Here is a 19,434-nt window from a genome sequence, read left to right on the forward strand (position 1 = left end):
ATATGATCCAACATGATCAGTAGGATGTCACCGTGTAGTTCACATGACATGTGAGACTGAGTCCCTGGCGGCCAAACTGGAAATCACATGACACAGCAGCCCATACTTAATGGTCAAAATGGTCTCTAGCTGAAGTGGATTGACACATATTTTTGGATTTTGCCAGAAAGTTAGCATAAAAAATGTTGGAGTGTTACTATCATGAGCGTATCTCGCTCGGGGGAGACCCTGGGTGGATCTGGTGTCGGAAGGTCACAGCGCCTCCCTGCTGGCAGGTTCACTATGGTTATTTGTTAACATCCCCTTGCTTGTGGTGCTGTAAGGGTTGAGCACACTTTCCTGCCAGGCTGCTGGCTGTAGCTTCCAATCTCAGGTGCTGCTTTTTGGGATCACTCCCCTTCTCTATTAAGTTATGTGATCTGATCACATGATGCCTGTGATAGAAACGGAATGCCTCATTTCTATGTGGTCCACTTTGGAAAGAGACTGCTCTGGAAGGAGGTTGTCTTGTGTGCAGAACTAGTGTTTGCTGCACTAAAGTTTTTCCTTTTCACGTCTATTTTCCCTGTCTGGTTTTCTAACCTCGTGTTTCTTCATTGTACTGGCGAGACTAGTGATCTCGTCGGCCTGCTCACTAGCCAGGGTGAGTGTAGGGCTAGGTGAGGACCTAAGGTATCCAGCTCAGCGACAGATTGCAAGAACCTGTATAGGGACGCTTAGCAATCAGCTTGATATAAGTTCAGCAGGTATCCCCTCATTCCTCTCCCTAGGGGCAGGGACCGCCGTTGTATTGTGACCCCTGTGTTCCCTGTGTGTTGTTGCATCTTCTGGAGATTTACCAGATACTGGATAAACCCTGCTAGTCACGTGCGTGAGAAGTTATTTTACCAATTTATGTCCTTTATAACTTATACAGTGTAAAGTCATGCCACATTAAAACAATATAGTGAGCATTTAGGCTCAGGTGATTTAAAGGGATTGTCCATCTTTGGGAATTTTTACTCAGTTGCATATATTTGGGGCTAAAAATAATTTTTCCAACTTGGTTTCATTAAAAATTTTGCACCATTTGTCTGTTTTCCTGCATATTCAACTTTGATGTGGTCTGTGGCAGGGGTGGACATAATAGTCGCACAGGATCCTGAGAGCTAAAGGGGAAACATCCAGCTCCAAAGCAGATGAAATTCTGCATTAGGATGAGTTCTTGGGTGGCAAAAGGGCCAATATATTGTTCTTGCACATTTATGACCAATTTATGCCTATGTCCTCCAGTAGTCTGTGGTCCTAAATCAGCTGAGAATAGCTCAGAAAAAGACAGATAGATGGGTCACAACCTCCCCATCACATCGCCATATTGGGCCGACTGACAGATTCTCCATTAAATCAGCAATAGGCCGCACCACCCAGAAACTATAGAAGGCAAATGGTGCACATTTCTTAATGCAACCCAATTACAAAAATGATTTTCAGCCCCAATTATTGCATGTAAGGGAAAAAAAAGTGAACATCCCCTCTAAGGTGCATTGTACTGTAGTACCAGAATATAAAAACCTTTTTGTGTTTTTTCAGCACTCTAATACAGAAGAGAATTGATCTCCAGAAATCTGGCATCAGTCACGGTGACCTAGATGTAAACAGCGAGCTTAATCCAGAGTCGAATAAAAAACGGACATTAATCATTACCGGATCCTGGTTGGTAAGTGGTCTCATATCTATCGGTAGGGGTATATTCACACATTTCGCCGCATATTGTGCCCCAAAATCCACATGAAAACGACCCAAAAAGTCTGCCAAAACAATACATACATTGCATTATTTATTGTACTTGTTGCCTAAGTAAATACCGAAACACTGTGCCCAAGTAATAGCGCTATAATAATAACAGGCCATTATATAGTTACATAGTTACTTAGGTTGAAAAAAGACCTAGGTCCATCCAGCTCGACCTTCCTCCACCAGTTCTACATTTAGTCACTAAGTCATTTATAACCAACAATGTTGTGTGTACTGAGGAAATCATCCAGCCCTGATATAAAAGCTGTTATAGTATCTGCCATTACTACCTCTTGTGGTCGGCATTCCACAGTCTGACCGCTCTAACTGTAAAGAACCCTTTCCTATTTAGGTTTCGGAATCGCTTTTCTTCCACTCGCAGTGAGTGCCCCCTGGTCCTTAGTACTGTCTTTGGAAGGAATAAGTCATGTGCCAGTCCTTTATATTGACCACACATGTATTTATACATATAAATGAGATCTCCTCTGAGACGTCTTTTTTCTAAGCTAAACATATCTAACTTTTTCAACCTGTCATCATATGGGTGGCCTCCATTGCTTGTAGTAGTCTAGTTGCCCGCCTTTGAACTGACTCTAACTTCTGAATGTCCTTTTTAAAATGTGGAGCCCAAAACTGGATCCCATATTCCAGATGTGGCCTTACAAGTGATTTATAGAGGGGTAACAATACGTTGGGATCACGGGATCTAATCTCTCTTTTTATACACCCTAAAATCTTGTTTGCTTTAGCAGCTGCTGCTTGACATTGAGTGCTGCTGCTCAGCTTATTTGTAATGAGAATACCCAAGTCCTTCTCCTGTTCTGTAGTCCCGAGTTTACTTCCATTTAATGTATACGCAGCTATAGGATTACTCCGTCCTAGGTGCATTACTTTACATTTATCAACATTAAATCTCATTTGCCAAGTGTCTGCCCATTCTGACATCTTATCCAGATCTTTTTGTAATATTGTACTATCCAGGTCAGTTTTTAATATCCTACATAGTTTGGTGTCATCGGCAAAGACTGACACTGTACTATCAATCCCATCCACAAGGTCATTAATAAAGAGATTAAAAAGAATTGGTCCAAGCACAGATCCCTGCGGCCCCCACTGCTGACTACAGCCCATTTAGAGAATGTACCATTTATGACTACTCTTTGTTTCCTATCTTTTAGCCAATTCCTTACCCAGTTGCATATTGTGTCCCCTAGTCCTTGCTTCTGGAGCTTTAGTATAAGGCTATTATGTGGTACAGTATCAAATGCCTTTGCAAAGTCCAAATAAATCACATCAGCTGTATTACCAATATCCAGGTTTGAACTTACCCCCTCATAGAACCCCAACAGGTTGGTTAGACACGACTTATCTTTCATGAATCCATGCTGTTTGTCAGTTATCATATTATTTTCTGCAATATATTTTTGCATGTCATCCCTTAAAATGCCCTCAAAAACTTTGCATACTACTGATGTCAGGCTTACTGGACGGTAGTTGCCTGGATCTACCCTCTTACCTTTCTTAAATATCGGTACCACATCAGCAATCCTCCAATCCTGAGGCACCAACCCTGTTACAAGTGAGTCTAAAAAGATGAGATACAGCGGTCTGTCGATTACGGAGCTCAATTCCCTCAATATTCGTGGATGAATGCCATCTGGCCCTGGGGATTTGTCAATGTTTAATTTACTCAGACGTAGGCGTACTTCATCTTGTGTTAAATTAATTATATCGGGTGGTGGACTTTGATTTTTCACTTGTTGAATGATCCCTGGTACAGTCAGTTCCTTGGTGAATACAGATGAGAAATGCCTATTTAATATCTCAGTCTTTTGTTTGTCCTCTATAACTAACTTGTTATTATATTTTAAGGGGCCGATACTATCCTTTGTTTTCCTTTTGGCATTAATGTATTTATAAAAGATTTTGGGATTTATTTTAATGTCATTGGCGATTTTTGTTTCAGTAGCTAATTTTGCTTGTTTGATTTCTTTTTTACATTTCCTATTGATATCTTTATACTCCTGCAATGCTATTTCTGTATTCTCAGCCTTTAAGATTTTAAATGCCCTTTGTTTTTGTTTTATTATACTTTGTACAGTCTTATTTATCCATAGTGGTTTCTTTTTATTCCTGGACATTTTATTACCAGAGGGTATACGTTTTTTACAGGACTCTAGTAGTATATCCTTAAACTTACCCCATTTATGTTCGGTATCCCCAGTTACCATGACTTTGTCCCAATCTACACATTTAAGCTCTTCCCTTAATTTGTTGAAATCAGCTGATGATTTCTAATTATTTCATATTGAGATTTGTGGGGGGTCTGGGACTCCCCTTTTGTAGAGGTGGCCAATGGACGAGTTTACGTTAATTTTTCCATGTTGGTTCTTTTATCCAAACAGAATGAAATCTTGCTGGAGAAGAAGAAAAGGAAGAAAAGACGCCTGAAGCTGAGATTACCGAAGACGACCGAGCAGAAACAGCGGGACCCAGAGGAGATTAGCAAAGCCAAGGCCTTGAAGGAAAAACGGCAGAAGAACTTTGTGGATCTTGCCTGCGAATGCAGATCCGTCATCTGCTGTAGAGTGACTCCGAAGCAGAAAGCCATGGTGGTCGACTTGGTGAAGAAGTACAAGAAGGCCGTCACCTTGTCAATCGGTGATGGCGCTAATGACGTCAGCATGATAAAAAGTAAGGGGTTGGGGAGGCTTACCATATTCCTGCCACATGTGCTGGGACTCTTAGAAGTCTTTACCATACAGTTCACAACTGGTGAGAACGAAAATATATACAGGCTTGTCATTTCCAAGAGTTTCCGACAAGTTCTGGAGTGTCCATTTAATTTATAGGCTTGATGAATATAGGCGTTCCGTATAAAAAAAAAATGTAGGCTCCGAGAAAAAATAGGAGATCTTAGACAAGTTGGCAAACATCCCAAGGGCCACCTAAGCCCCTGGAAACTTTCCAAAGTGCTTCAAGAAGATTTCCTGTGTCTGACGCCAGGATGCTTTGTCAGTTAACATGGCCTTGGCACCCAATTGCACTTTCAAGGGGACATAGAGAACTTTCTGGCTATAATTGTCACGGTAGAGATGGGTAACTGAAGCAGAGGCACTGAATCTGGCCCTCAGACTGGGGACCCAGCTCTGTCTTTTATCCCAGAGGTACGCTCTATGGTAGTGAGGTCTGGACCACCAGGATGACCCTAACTCCTGTCCAAACCCTGGTTTAACACCCTCTTTCCCCCACCCCTAGGGAGGGCTGGAACCACAGTAACAAACCCCACAAATAATACAGACAGGGAAGAACAAAAACACATACACATTGCAATCAGACCCAAGGGAGAGCCAAAACGTGCACAGGATTAAGTAAGATACAGGGAGGAAATAAACTGATAACAGGGATATTTCCAAACCACACAAGATCACCAGATACTGGATCACACGCTAAAGACCGGAATCGCTGGAGCTATAATCAGCATTAAGGAACCGGATCCAGCACTTTATAAAGGGTGGGGGTGACTGTAAGTGGCCATTAGCAACCTGAGCTCTTAGCAGCGGTTCACAAGCCAGCAGGGATTAATTGCTGCTGGACTGATGAGCAGTGAACATGAAACAGCCGATGCCCGGCTCTGGCTGAGCAACTAAGAAACAGCAGGTTACCTGTCAGACTCTGCAGTATGAACAGAGTCTGACGCCACCATGACACCTAGTGAATGCAGAACAGAACAACAGAACACCGCATGACAATAATCTTATAGACAGTCAGCTTCTGGAAGGCTGAAGGTTAACTAGGTCCTTAGTTATAGAGGGTGCAGAGATAGAAATCACAAACAACTTTCAAAGTCTGATGGGGCCTGTAAGAGGAACTCTAAAGGCCCCTTTACACACTGCATCATCGCTAACGACATCGCTGTAACGTCACCGGTTTTGTGACATAATAGCGACCTCCCCAGCGACATTGCAGTGTGTGAAACGCATCAGCGACCTGGCCCCTGCTGTGAGTTCGCTGATCTCTACAAATCTTTCAGGACCATTTTTTGGTCCTTTGTTTCCCGCTGCGCAGCATGTATCGGTGTGTTTGACACCGTTACAACGACATCGTTAGTGACTTCCCTTTCAAAAAGCTGCTTTGACACGTCCCCAACGACCAGCTAGGTCGTTCTGCAGGTCCGTATCGCTGCTGCGTCGTTGGCCAGGTTTGCCTGTTTGACAGCTCACCAGCGACTCACCAGAGACTTTGTAGCGATCCCGGCCAGGTTGGGATCGCTGGTGGGATCGCTAGAAAGTCTCAGTGTGTACAGGGGTCTTAACTCTAACTTAGAAGTCTTTACCATACAGTTCACAACTTGTGAGAATGAAGAAATATACCAGCTTGTCATTTCCAAGAGTCTCCGAGAGGTTCTGGAGTGTCCGTTTCATTTATAGGCTTGATGAATTCAGGCGTCCCGTACAAAAAAGTAGATGTTTCTTACTTGATGGCAAATTGTAGAATAATCAAAAAGACCCCCTGTATCTATTTAGATTAGTCTTTTTTTTCAGTGCATTTTCTTTCATGATAATTATCACACCCTTTAAGAATTGACAGGCCTTCTTAACTCTAACAAGCCCCACAGGCACCATTACATGATTATTGGGGGCCAATTGTACATTTTTTTGCCAGGAGCTTCAAGGTAGACACCAAGTGAGTTGTATCACAATTTTTGGATTGCCTGACCAACACTGGCTAAAGGCCACTTTACACGCTGCGATATCGGTACCGATATCGCTAGCGTGGGTACCTGCCCCGATCGGTTGTGCAACACAGGCAAATCACTGCCCTTGGCGCACAACATCGCCCGGACCCGTCACACATACTTACCTGCCTAGCAATGTCGCTGTGACCGGCGAACCGCCTCCTTTCTAAGGGGGCGGGTCGTGCGGCGTCACAGCGACGTCACTAAGCGGCCGCCCAATCAAAGCAGAGGGGCGGAGATGAGTGGGACGTAACATCCCGCCCACCTCATTCCTTCCGCATTGCGGCGACGGCAGGTAAGGAGAGGTTCCCCGTTCCTGCGGCGTCACACGTAGCGATGTGTGCTGCCGTAGGGACAAGGATCAACTTCGCCCCAGCGACAGCAGCGATAATTGAGAATGGACCCCCATGTCAACGAGGAGCGATTTTGGACGTTTTTGTAACGATCTAAAATCGCTCCTAGGAGTCACACGCAACGACATCGCTACAGCGGCCGGATGTGCGTCACAAAAACCGTGACCCCCAACGAGATCGCTGTAGCGATCTCGTAGCGTGTAAAGCCCGGTTTATTCTGCACAGTGTTCTCTAGTATAATGAATTCTGGAGATAAGGTGTATATAAGTAATTGCCAACTTTCAGGTTTTTTGGAGACTTCTGAATGTGGAGCCCTCTTCTCCCTGTTACCCACCGCTTTAAGGAACCGCACCCAATCCTGTCTGGAGGCGCTATTTTACGGAAGCTTTGAGCACTTCCAGGGAGATTCGCCAACTCCTCCAGATGTTCTGGAGATCTTCCATTCTTTCAGTCTTGGAGCGTTGGCATGTCGGGGTGTGATGTAATTTGAAAGTGTCAGCACAGTGCAGATCCTAAAAGCCACCAGCAGATTTGTGCCTCATGTCACTTTTATATTTTGCAGCTGCCCATATCGGCGTCGGTATCAGTGGACAGGAGGGGATGCAGGCCGTCATGTCCAGCGACTACTCCTTCGCCCAGTTCCGATACCTCCAAAGGCTCCTCCTTGTTCACGGCCGCTGGTCCTACATCCGCATGTGCAAGTTCCTAAGTTACTTCTTCTACAAGAACTTTGCCTACACCCTCGTGCACTTTTGGTATTCCTTCTTCAACGGATTCTCTGGTCAGGTATTATGGAAAGATGATTAATCTAATGTAGATATTCGTATTTATTTGTTTCGTTTTTTATTTTTATATTTTATCAGACCACTTTTTTTATGTTTTGCGTTTTGCAGGAATTACTTTTTTTTTTTGCACATTATTTTGGCTACATACAGTTTAGGATTCCAATAAATTTATTTTTTTATGACGGCTGTATTTCCTTTAACTTTCCACCATTAATCATAGTGACACAATCACTCTAATATGTTAGAACACTGATAATATTCACAGCGTATTTTAATATTGTAATTTATTTTCTTACCCTTTTTTTTTACTTTAAAAATTTATTTTGGCAATTTTATTTATTTTTTTATTATTTTTTTTAAAGTCCTGTTAGGAAATGTTTACATTTATTTGTTCATTTTTTCACTATTTCACTATATAAATTATTTTTAATTTTCTATGTCGCATTACTTTATTGCCCTTGCATATAAAACATTAAATCTTCAAGACTGAATACAAGCTCAAAAAAATCACTTTAGTCCAAAATAAAAGAAGTTTTCAAAAAGCAATGCACGTCTCACCATGGTACATGGATAACACTTCTTCTGCTTGTAAAAGCAACCAAGAGGCAGCGGAGCGGTGTGCCATTAAGCAGGAAAGCAAGAGGCAGCGGAGAGGTGTGCCATTAAGCAGGAAAGCAAGAGGCAGAGGAGCGGTGTGCCATTAAGCAGGAAACCAAGAGGCAGAGGAGCGGTGTGCCAGCAAGCAGAAAACCAAAAGGCAGAGGAGCGGTGTGCCAGCAAGCCAGAACCAAGAGGCAGAGGAGCGGTGTGCCGGCAAGCAGGAAACCAAGAGGCAGAGGGGCGGTGTGCCAACAAGCAGGAAACCAAGAGGCAGAGGAGTGGTGTGCCGGCAAGCATAAAACCAAAAGGCAGAGGGGCAGTGTGCCAGCAAGCAGGAAACCAAGAATCAGAGGAGCGGTGTGCCAGCAAGCAGGAAACCAAGAATCAGAGGAGCGGTGTGCCAGCAAGCAGGAAACCAAGAAGTAGAGGAGCGGTGTGCCAGCAAGCAGGAAACCAAGAGGCAGAGGAGCGATGTGCCAGCAAGCAGGAAACCAAGAGGCAGAGGAGCGGTGTGCTAGCAAGTAAGAAATCAAGAGGCAGAGGAGCGATATGCCAGCAAGCATAAAACCAAAAGGCAGAGGAGCGGTGTGCCAGCAAGAACGAAACCAAGAGGCAGAGGAGCGGTGTGCCAGCAAGAAGGAAACCAAGAGGCAGAGGAGCGGTGTGCCAGCAAGAAGGAAACCAAGAGTCAGAGGAGCAGTGTGCCAGCAAGAACGAAACCAAGAGGCAGAGGAGCGGTGTGCCAGCAAGAAGGAAACCAAGAGGCAGAGGAGCGGTGTGCCAGCTTGCCGGAATCCAAGAGGCAGAGCAGCGGTATGCCAGCAAGCAGAAAACCAAAAGGCAGAGGAGCGGTGTGCCAGTAAGCATGAAACCAAGAGTCAGAGGAGCGGTGTGCCAGCAAGAAGGAAACCAAGAGGCAGAGGAGCGGTGTGCCAGCAAGCAGAAAACCAAGAGGCAGAGGAGCGGTGTGCCAACAAGCAGGAAACCAAGAGGCAGAGGAGCGGTGTGCCAACAAGCAGGAAACCAAGAGGCAGAGGAGCGGTGTGCCAACAAGCAGGAAACGAAGAGGCAGAGGAGCGGTGTGCCAGCAAGCAGGAAACCAAGAGGCAGAGGAGCGATGTGCTAGCAACCAGAAAACCAAAAGGCAGAGGAGCGGTGTGCCAGCAAGCAGGAAACCAAGAGGCAGAGGAGCGGTGTGCCAACAAGCAGGAAACGAAGAGGCAGAGGAGCGGTGTGCCAGCAAGCAGGAAACCAAGAGGCAGAGGAGCGATGTGCTAGCAACCAGAAAACCAAAAGGCAGAGGAGCGGTGTGCCAGCAAGCAGGAAACCAAGAATCAGAGGAGCGGTGTGCCAGCAAGCAGGAAACCAAGTAGCAGAGGAGCGGTGTGCCAGCAAGCAGGAAACCAAGAGGCAGAGGAGCGATGTGCCAGCAAGCAGGAAACCAAGAGGCAGAGGAGCGGTGTGCTAGCAAGTAAGAAATCAAGAGGCAGAGGAGCGATATGCCAGCAAGCATAAAACCAAAAGGCAGAGGGGCAGTGTGCCAGCAAGCAGAAAACCAATAGGCAGAGGAGCGGTGTGCCAGCAAGCTGGAAACCAAGAGTCAGAGGAGCGGTGTGCCAGCAAGAACGAAACCAAGAGGCAGAGGAGCGATGTGCCAGCAAGAAGGAAACCAAGAGGCAGAGGAGCGGTGTGCCAGCAAGCAGGAAACCAAGAGGCAGAGGAGCGGTGTGCCAGCTTGCCGGAATCCAAGAGGCAGAGCAGCGGTGTGCCAGCAAGCAGAAAACCAAAAGGCAGAGGAGCGGTGTGCCAGTAAGCATGAAACCAAGAGTCAGAGGAGCGATGTGCCAGCAAGCAGAAAACCAAGAGGCAGTGGAACAGTGTGCCAGCAAGCAGGAAACCAAGAGGCAGAGGAGCGGTGTGCCAGCAAGCAGAAAACCAAGAGGCAGTGGAACAGTGTGCCAGCAAGCAGGAAACCAAGAGGCAGAGGAGCGGTGTGCTCCTGAAGATTGATCTATGCAAATCCCCTTTCCCTCAGAGCTTTGTTAGGCTCTTTTCTTCGTGGTCAGTGATTGGACATTTTGGAATTTATTGAGATTTAAAGGGGTTTTCCCAAAATTTAAAGTTATCCCCTATTTAGTCGTTGGTGGTTTGACCATTAACAATTAAAGCTTTTGAGAATAATCCCTCCCTATCTCCATTAAGATAGGGCTCTGCTGTTCTTGGATTTCTGGGGTCTTAGCAGTCAGACTTCAAATGATCAGTAAGTTCTCCTCTATCTTATAAATATGAGATCACTTTCAATTTTCGAAAAAAACCTTCCTTTTTAAGCTTATTATTTAATATTGCACCATCTGTCACCAGAACGTGCATGTACAACCTGTGTGTGAACTCTATTCTCACTGCTGGCGTCAGAATGAGTTAACTAAGAATCCGTCAGTAAGCTCATTCAGATTGAAAGATGGAAGAGATTTTATTTGTCTTTTCTGAACTTTTCTCTGCTGATTTAAGACCAAAGACCACATCAAAGTTGAATGTGCCAGGAAAGAAAAATTCTGTAAAAGCAAAACGGAGTAATATTTGTAATGGAACCCAATTGCAAAACTGATTGAAATATAAAAAAATATTGTCCCCAGAGGTGGACAACGCTTTATTGTGCGTTCCATTTTTTGCCTATTTATTGTATTTTATGCTTGATTTTTCTTTCTCTCATCAGACTGTGTACGACACCGTGTTCATCGCACTCTACAACCTCCTGTATTCCAGTCTTCCTATCATTATTGTTGGGTTACAAGACCAGGTGAGTAGAATAGATAGCAAAGTATATACTGTAGATGTCAAAAAACTTTATTGGGGGGTCCAGGAGCAATGATATGATATGAAAACTCGGGGGGTCGTCTAGCTCTTCAATGCCATTTCAGCACCCATAAAGGATATTTCCAACATTGAAAGTCCTTTTTGATAGGTTTGGGGGTCCACTGATGGGACCCTTACCAAGCTCTGAAGTCCCCCAATTGAATGGCTGTACTTGCAACGCACAACCCTATAGACGATGTGTGGAGCAATGCTGCGCAGGCACAGGTTCTGCTCTGTTCAGGAAAACTCTTTAACCATAGGAGTAGGTTTGGGAGAGAGGTTATACCAGCTGTATAAGACAACACACAAGAAGGGGGAAGGAATGCCTTATAGCTAGGGAAAGGGGGGAAGTGGTGACGCTGTCTACAACCTGCAGCTCACCCTCACTGTCCTCACCGACCCCATACTCTGCACCTGTGACCAAGCTGGAATACTTGGGGTCCTCCCTTAACCTGACAAATGGGCCCTAAGTAAGTATAAAGGGTATGAGCTCTTCGTCAACACCACTATTACAAAGGAAGACACAAGGGAACAATACAGGGAAAACACAACTGCAATCACCAGAGCCCTGGTAGATAGCAAAAGACAACACTTGTCTGAGCTGCAGCAACCACAGAAGTCTGGAGCAACAGAAGACGACCTCTCCAGAGCTCAGCAAGGAACAAACTATAAACCACATCCAAATCCCCCCAGGGTGAGGTTTATAAAGGAAGTCAGAGGCTGGGTTTATAAAGGAAGTCAGAGGCTGGCATCAGTTAGGAAAAACTGACAGTTTCCCAGGGCCATAGAGTCCGCTGCTGCAGAAACAGGGAACTGTCAGATAACAACACATGTTACCAATCTCTAGGATTTTTTAGCACTCGCTGCCTCCGTGACACATGCGTGGAAGTTTGATTGTAAGTTTTACTGTGGGGTACAATATGATATATGGTATGTTTTGTTTTGGTTTTTTTCAATCCAGGACGTGGGTGACAAGCTCAGCATGCAGTGCCCCAGTCTGTATATCCCCGGCCAAAAAGGGCAATTGTTCAACTACACAAAGTTCTTCCTAAGCCTTCTTCACGGCACCATCTGCTCCCTCGTTGTCTTCTTCATACCTTATGGAGCTTTCTGGCAGATGACCACGACTGAAGGAAAAGTGAATTCAGATTATCAGACATTTGCTTTTACTACAGCCACTGCCCTTATCATTATTGTGAACTTCCAGGTAAGTCATTAATGTGTTCTCCAGAGTCGCGATACACACCTCAGCTGCTGCAGAACCTCATAATATCTATCTTAGATGCTGCAGAATCTAATAGTACATATCAGCTGCTGCAGCAGAACTTTATAATACACATCTCAGCTACTGCAAAACCTCATATTATCCATCTCAGCTGCTGCAGAACTTACAATATTTTAGCTGCTACAGAACCTCATATTACACACCGCAGCTACTGCAAAAACCTCATATTATCCATTTCAGCTGCTGCAGAACCTAATAATATATTTCAGCTACTACAGAACATCATAATATACACCTCAGCTGCTGCAGAACTTCATAACAGCTGCTGCAGAGCCTAGTAATAACATTCAGCTGCTGCAGAATGTCCTATTATACACCTCAGCTGCTGCAGAACCTTATAATACCCCTCAGCTGCTGCAGAATGTCCTGCTATACACCTCAGCTGCTGCAGAACCTTATAATACCCCTCAGCTGCTGCAGAATGGGCTATTATACAATTCAGCTGCTGCAGAACCTTATAGTACCCCTCAGCTGCTAAAGAATGTCCTACTATACACCTGAACTGCTGCAGAACCTTATAATACACCTCAGCTGCTGCAGAGCCCATGATCTGTAAAGTGCTGTGGCATTAATAGCGCTATATACAGGGCCGTATTTGCCACTAGGCACCCGTGGTCCCGTGCCTAGGGCGGCACGTTGCGGGGGGCGGCACTTTCTGTCAGCAAAAAAAAAAAAAAAAAATATATAATTTTTTTTTTTTTTTTTACATCCCCGCCCCTCGTCCCTCCCTCCGTTACACTCGGCTGTGTTCCGGGGGGGGTTGGGAGGGAGGACAAGCGCACTTCTGCTGTCTATTTAAATACATGGCGGGCGCCAGGCATAGTGAGCTGACTAACCCCGGAAGTTCCATGGCCTGCACTTCCGAGGTCAGAGGCGCGCGGGCGCGACAGTCAGCTCACTGCCCCATGCTGCAGCGTCCAATCCTGCAGATGACACACGCCGCGGAGGAGGACGCGTCTGCAGCTGGAGCAAGCCAGAAGAGGAGCCAGCCAGAGCAGGGCGGCGGGCACCGGAGCAGGTAAGGCAGAGGCAGAGCCTAGAATGTATGGGCTCCTTACAGGTTAGTTGATGATCGTTGCAAATTGCGATGGCTCTTTTTGTCCACTGTAATCATGCAAGGGGGAGGCTGGGGGGAGAGAGGCTGAGGCTGGGGGAGGCTGGGAAGAGAGAGAGGCTGGGGGGAGGCTGGGAAGAGAGGGAGGCTGGGAAGAGAGAGAGGCTGAGGGGAGGCTGGGAAGAGAGAGAGAGGCTGAGGCTGGGAAGAGAGAGGCTGGGAAGAGAGAGGCTGAGGGGAGGCTGGGAAGAGAGAGAGGCTGAGGCTGGGAAGAGAGAGACTGAGACTGGGGGGAGGCTGGGAAGAGAGGCTGAGGCTGGGGGGAGGCTGGGAAAAGAGAGAGGCTGAGGCTGGGGGGAGGCTGGGAAGAGAGAGAGGCTGGGAAGAGAAAGAGGCTGAGGCTGGGGGGAGTCTGGGAAGAGAGGGAGGCTGAGGCTGGGGGGGAGGCTGGGGGGAGAGAGAGGCTAAGGCTGGGGGGAGAGAGAGGCTAAGGCTGGGGGGAGAGAGAGGCTGAGGCTGGGGGGAGAGAGAGGCTGAAGCTGGGGGGAGGCTGGGAGAAGAGAGGCTGATTCTGGGGGAGGCTGGGAGGGGGAGGCTGATGTTGAGGGAGGCTGATGCTGAGGGAGGCTGATGCTGGGGGAGGCTGATGCTGGGGGAGGCTAGGAGGGGGAGGGTGAGGCTTGGAGGAGGGAAGCTGATGCTGAGGGAGACTTGGAGGAGGGAGGCTGAGGGAGGAGGGAGGCTGAGGCTGGGGGAGGAGGGAGGCTGAGGCTGGGGGAGGAGGGAGGCTGAGGCTGGGGGAGGCTGGGAGGAGAGAGGCTGATGCTGGGGGAGGCTGGGAGGGTGAGGCTTGGAGGAGGGAAGCTGATGCTGAGGGAGGCTTGGAGGAGGGAGGCTGATGCTGAGGGAGGAGGGAGGCTGATGCTGGGGGAGGCTGGGAGGAGAGAGGCTGATGCTGGGGGAAGCTGGGAGGGTGAGGCTTGGAGGAGGGAAGCTGATGCTGAGGGAGGCTTGGAGGAGGGAGGCTGATGCTGAGGGAGGCTGATGCTGGGGGAGGCTGGGAGGAGGAAGGCTGATGCTGGGGGAGGCTGGGAGGAGGGAGGCTGATGCTGGGGGAGGCTGGGAGGAGGGAGGCTGAGGCTGGGGGAGGCTGGGAGGAGGGAGGCTGAGGCTGGGAGGAGAGAGGCTGATGCTGGGGGAGGCTGGGAGGGGGAAGGTGAGGCTTGGAGGAGGGAGGCTGATGCTGAGGGAGGCTGGGAGGAGGGAGGCTGATGCTTGGGGAGGCTGGGAGGGGGAGGGGGAGGCTTGGAGGAGGGAGGCTGATGAGGAGGGAGGCTGATGAGGAGGGAGGCTGATGCTGGGGGAGGCTGGGAGAAGGGAGGCTGATGCTGGGGGAGGCTGATGCTGGGGGAGGCTGGGAGGAGGGAGGCTGATGCTGGGGGAGGCTGGGAGGAGGGAGGCTGATGATGGGGGAGGCTGGGAGGAGAGAGGCTGATGCTGGGGGAGGCTGGAAGGAGAGAGGCTGATGCTGGGGGAGGCGGGAGGCTGATGCTGGGGGAGGCTGGGAGGCGGGAGGCTGATGCTGGGGGAGGCTGGGAGGAGAGAGAGGCTGATGCTGGAGGAGGCTCATGCTGGGGGAGGCTGGGAGGAGAGAGGCTGATGCTGGAGGAGGCTCATGCTGGGGGAGGCTGGGAGGAGAGAGGCTGATGCTGGAGGAGGCTGATGCTGGGGGAGGCTGGGAGGAGAGAGGCTGATGCTGGGGTAAGCTGGGAGCAGGGAGGCTGATGCTGAGGGAGGCTGGGGGGAGAGAGGCTGATGCTGGGGGACGCTGGGGGGAGAGAGGCTGATGCTGGGGGACGCTGGGGGGAGAGAGGTTGTTGCTGGGGGAGAGGCTGCTGCTGGAGGCGGGGGGAGAGAGGCTGCTGCTGGGGGAATGGGAGAGAGGGACCAATGCTAGAGACAGAGGACAAGGGTTGAGGGATAGAGCAATGACAATATCGATGGGGGGGAGTGTAAGGACTCAGAATAAGAGGGGGGCAGCATTGAGAGCTCATTATGGAGAAGGGGCAGCATGTGTGGGCTCAGTATGGAGTGGAACAATGTAGGGGGAGTCAATATCAAGAGTGGGGTAGTGTGTGTGTGTGTGTGTGGGTCTCAGCATAAGCGCTAGTGTGGTGGTCTTAGTATGATGAATGGGGCAGCATGGAGGTGTCATTATGGAAAAGAGGAAGGCAGCATTAGGAGCTCATGGAGAGGGGCAGCATGCACGGGACACTGTGAGGAGGGGGCAGCATGCATGGGACACTGTGAGGAGGGGGCAGCATGCATGGGACACTGTGAGGAGGGGGCAGCATGCATGGGACACTGTGAGGAGGGGGCAGCATGCATGGGACACTGTGAGGAGGGGGCAGCATGCATGGGACACTGTGAGGAGGGGGCAGCATGCATGGGACCTTGTGAGGAGGGGGCAGCATGCATGGGACACTGTGAGGAGGGGGCAGCATGCATGGGACACTGTGAGGAGGGGGCAGCATGCATGGGACAATGTGAGGAGGGGGCAGCATGCATGGGACATTTTGAGGAGGGGGCAGCATGCATGGGACACTGTGAGGAGGGGGCAGCATGCATGGGACACTGTGAGGAGGGGGCAGCATGCATGGGACACTGTGAGGAGGGGGCAGCATGCATGGGACACTGTGAGGAGGGGGCAGCATGCATGGGACACTGTGAGGAGGGGGCAGCATGCATGGGACACTGTGAGGAGGGGGCAGCATGCATGGGACACTGTGAGGAGGGGGCAGCATGCTTGGGACACTGTGAGGAGGGGGCAGCATGCATGGGACACTGTGAGGAGGGGGCAGCATGCATGGGACACTGTGAGGAGGGGGCAGCATGCATGGGACACTGTGAGGAGGGGGCAGCATGCATGGGACACTGTGAGGAGGGGGCAGCATGCATGGGACACTGTGAGGAGGGGGCAGCATGCATGGGACACTGTGAGGAGGGGGCAGCATGCATGGGACACTGTGAGGAGGGGGCAGCATGCATGGGACATTGTGAGGAGGGGGCAGCATGCATGGGACACTGTGAGGAGGGGGCAGCATGCATGGGACATTGTGAGGAGGGGGCAGCATGCATGGGACACTGTGAGGAGGGGGCAGCATGCATGGGACATTGTTAGGAGGGAGCAGCATGCATGGGACACTGTGAGGAGGGGGCAGCATGCATGGGACACTGTGAGGAGGGGGCAGCATGCATGGGACATTGTGAGGAGGGGGCAGCATGCATGGGACATTGTTAGGAGGGAGCAGCATGCATGGGACATTGTGAGATGGGGCAGCATGCATGGGACATTGTGAGGAGGGGGCAGCATGCATGGGACATTGTTAGGAGGGAGCAGCATGCATGGGACATTGTGAGGAGGGGGCAGCATGCATGGGACATTGTGAGGAGGGGGCAGCATGCATGGGACATTGTGAGGAGGGGGCAGCATGCATGGGACACTGTGAGGAGGGGGCAGCATGCATGGGACACTGTGAGGAGGGGGCAGCATGCATGGGACATTGTGAGGAGGGGGCAGCATGCTTGGGACACTGTGAGGAGGGGCAGCATGCATGGGACATTGTGAGGAGGGGGCAGCATGCATGGGACACTGTGAGGAGGGGGCAGCATGCATGGGACATTGTGAGGAGGGGGCAGCATGCATGGGACACTGTGAGGAGGGGGCAGCATGCATGGGACATTGTGAGGAGGGGGCAGCATGCATGGGACATTGTGAGGAGGGGGCAGCATGCATGGGACATTGTGAGGAGGGGGCAGCATGCATGGGACATTGGGAGGAGGGGGCAGCATGCTTGGGACACTGTGAGGAGGGGGCAGCATGCATGGGACACTGTGAGGAGGGGGCAGCATGCATGGGACACTGTGAGGAGGGGGCAGCATGCATGGGACACTGTGAGGAGGGGGCAGCATGCATGGGACACTGTGAGGAGGGGGCAGCATGCATGGGACACTGTGAGGAGGCGGCAGCATGCATGGGACACTGTGAGGAGGGGGCAGCATGCATGGGACATTGTGAGGAGGGGGCAGCATGCATGGGACATTGTGAGGAGGGGGCAGCATGCATGGGACATTGTGAGGAGGGGGCAGCATGCATGGGACATTGTGAGGAGGGGGCAGCATGATGTGAGGACAATGTGCAGATCATATTTCATAATTGAGGAAGGTGTGGTGGGTATAATTTATAAGGGAGGGCAGTGTGTAGTTTATTAGGGGCAGTGTCACAGTGTATAAGTGGGGATGGTGTGGTGGGAATATTTTATACTCATGCTATGTTTTGATGTGCCTGTGGTGATCCCCATTGGGGGGGGGGGGGTTAGTGCCCTTCGTTTCTCATTGATACTTTTTAGGCTATGTGCGCACGTTGCGCAAATACATGCAGTTACGCTACGCTTTGTAGCGCAGCGTAACTGCATGCGTCCTGCGTCCCCTGCACAGTCTATGGAGATTGTGCAGGGCCCGTGCGCACATGGCGCTTTAGAGCGCACCGCTTCAGCTACTGCCGAAGCGCTGCGTAAAAAGAAGTGACATGTCACTTCTTTCCTGCGCTTTTCCGGCAGCTCCTGCTCTGTCTATGGCAGGAGCTGCAGGCAGAGCGCATGGAATCGGCGCTCACTACGGACATTTTCTGCAGCGATTAGAAGCGCACATGTGCTCTTCAGATCGCTGCAGAAATTTCTGCAGTGAACTGTACGAAACGTGCGCACATAGCCTTAAAGTGTTTTACAGAGTAGATCTGCCTTAAACAGATGTCGTGTGCGAAAACTCAGTTTTACGTTGTCAATAAGGGGCGCGACCACTTAAAGTGCCTAGGGCAGCACGAAGGCAAAATACAGTCCTGGCTATATAAGTGACTATAGTAAATAAAGAAATAAATATAATAATAAAGAATACACACCTCAGCTGCTGCAAAACCTCATAATACAACTCAGCTGCTACAGAACCTCATATTCCACACCTTAGCTGCTGCAGAACCTCATAATAAATCAGGTACTGTAGAAACTCATAATATCCACTTCTGATGCTGCAGAACGTAATAGTACATTTCAGCTGCTACAGAACCTTATAGTATACACCTTACGTGCTGAAGAACCTCATTATACACCTCAGCTGATGCACCTCATATTATACTCCTCCGCTACCACAAAACCTTATATTAACCACCTCAGCTGCTGCAGAACTTAATATATTTCAGCTAGTGCAGAACTTCATACTATACACGTCAGCTGATGCAGAACTTCATACTATACACCTCAGCTGCTGCAGAACTTCATACTATATACCTCAGCTGCTGCAGAACTTCATACTATACACCTCAGCTGCTGCAGAACTTCATACTATATACCTCAGCTGCTGCAGAACTTCATACTATACACCTCAGCTGCTGCAGAACTTCATACTATATACCTCAGCTGCTGCAGAACTTCATACTATACACCTCAGCTGCTGCAGAACTTCATACTATATACCTCAGCTGCTGCAGAACTTCATACTATACACCTCAGCTGCTGCAGAACCTCATACTATACACCTCAGCTGCTGCAGAACTTCATACTATACACCTCAGCTGCTGCAGAACCTCATACTATACACCTCAGCTGCTGCAGAACCTCATACTATACAACTCAGCTGCTGCAGAACTTCATACTATACACCTCAGCTGCTGCAGAACCTCATACTATACAACTCAGCTGCTGCAGAACTTCATACTATACAACTCAGCTGCTGCAGAACTTCATACTATACACCTCAGCTGCTGCAGAACTTCATACTATACACCTCAGCTGCTGCAGAACTTCATACTATACACCTCAGCTGCTGCGGAGCTTCATACTATACACCTCAGCTGCTGCAAAACTTCATACTATACACCTCAGCTGCTGGAGAACTTCATACTATACACCTCAGCTGCTGCAGAACTTCATACTATACAC

General features: G+C 49.1%; 1 protein-coding gene across 1 annotated transcript in view; it reads left to right on the plus strand.

The window, feature by feature from the left end:
* Positions 1 to 19,434, plus strand: part of LOC142256432 (phospholipid-transporting ATPase IC-like) — a 165,482-nt gene that overhangs the window by 127,020 nt on the left and 19,028 nt on the right. The window contains exons 21-25 of the mRNA XM_075328118.1: positions 1,570 to 1,696; positions 4,179 to 4,467; positions 7,427 to 7,650; positions 10,963 to 11,046; positions 12,064 to 12,309. Of these exons, the coding sequence (XP_075184233.1) occupies positions 1,570 to 1,696; positions 4,179 to 4,467; positions 7,427 to 7,650; positions 10,963 to 11,046; positions 12,064 to 12,309 (970 nt within the window). The remainder of the gene's footprint in view (positions 1 to 1,569; positions 1,697 to 4,178; positions 4,468 to 7,426; positions 7,651 to 10,962; positions 11,047 to 12,063; positions 12,310 to 19,434) is intronic.

The sequence above is a fragment of the Anomaloglossus baeobatrachus genome, chromosome 1 (genome assembly GCF_048569485.1).
Source record: "Anomaloglossus baeobatrachus isolate aAnoBae1 chromosome 1, aAnoBae1.hap1, whole genome shotgun sequence".
Taxonomy (NCBI): Eukaryota; Metazoa; Chordata; class Amphibia; order Anura; family Aromobatidae; genus Anomaloglossus; species Anomaloglossus baeobatrachus.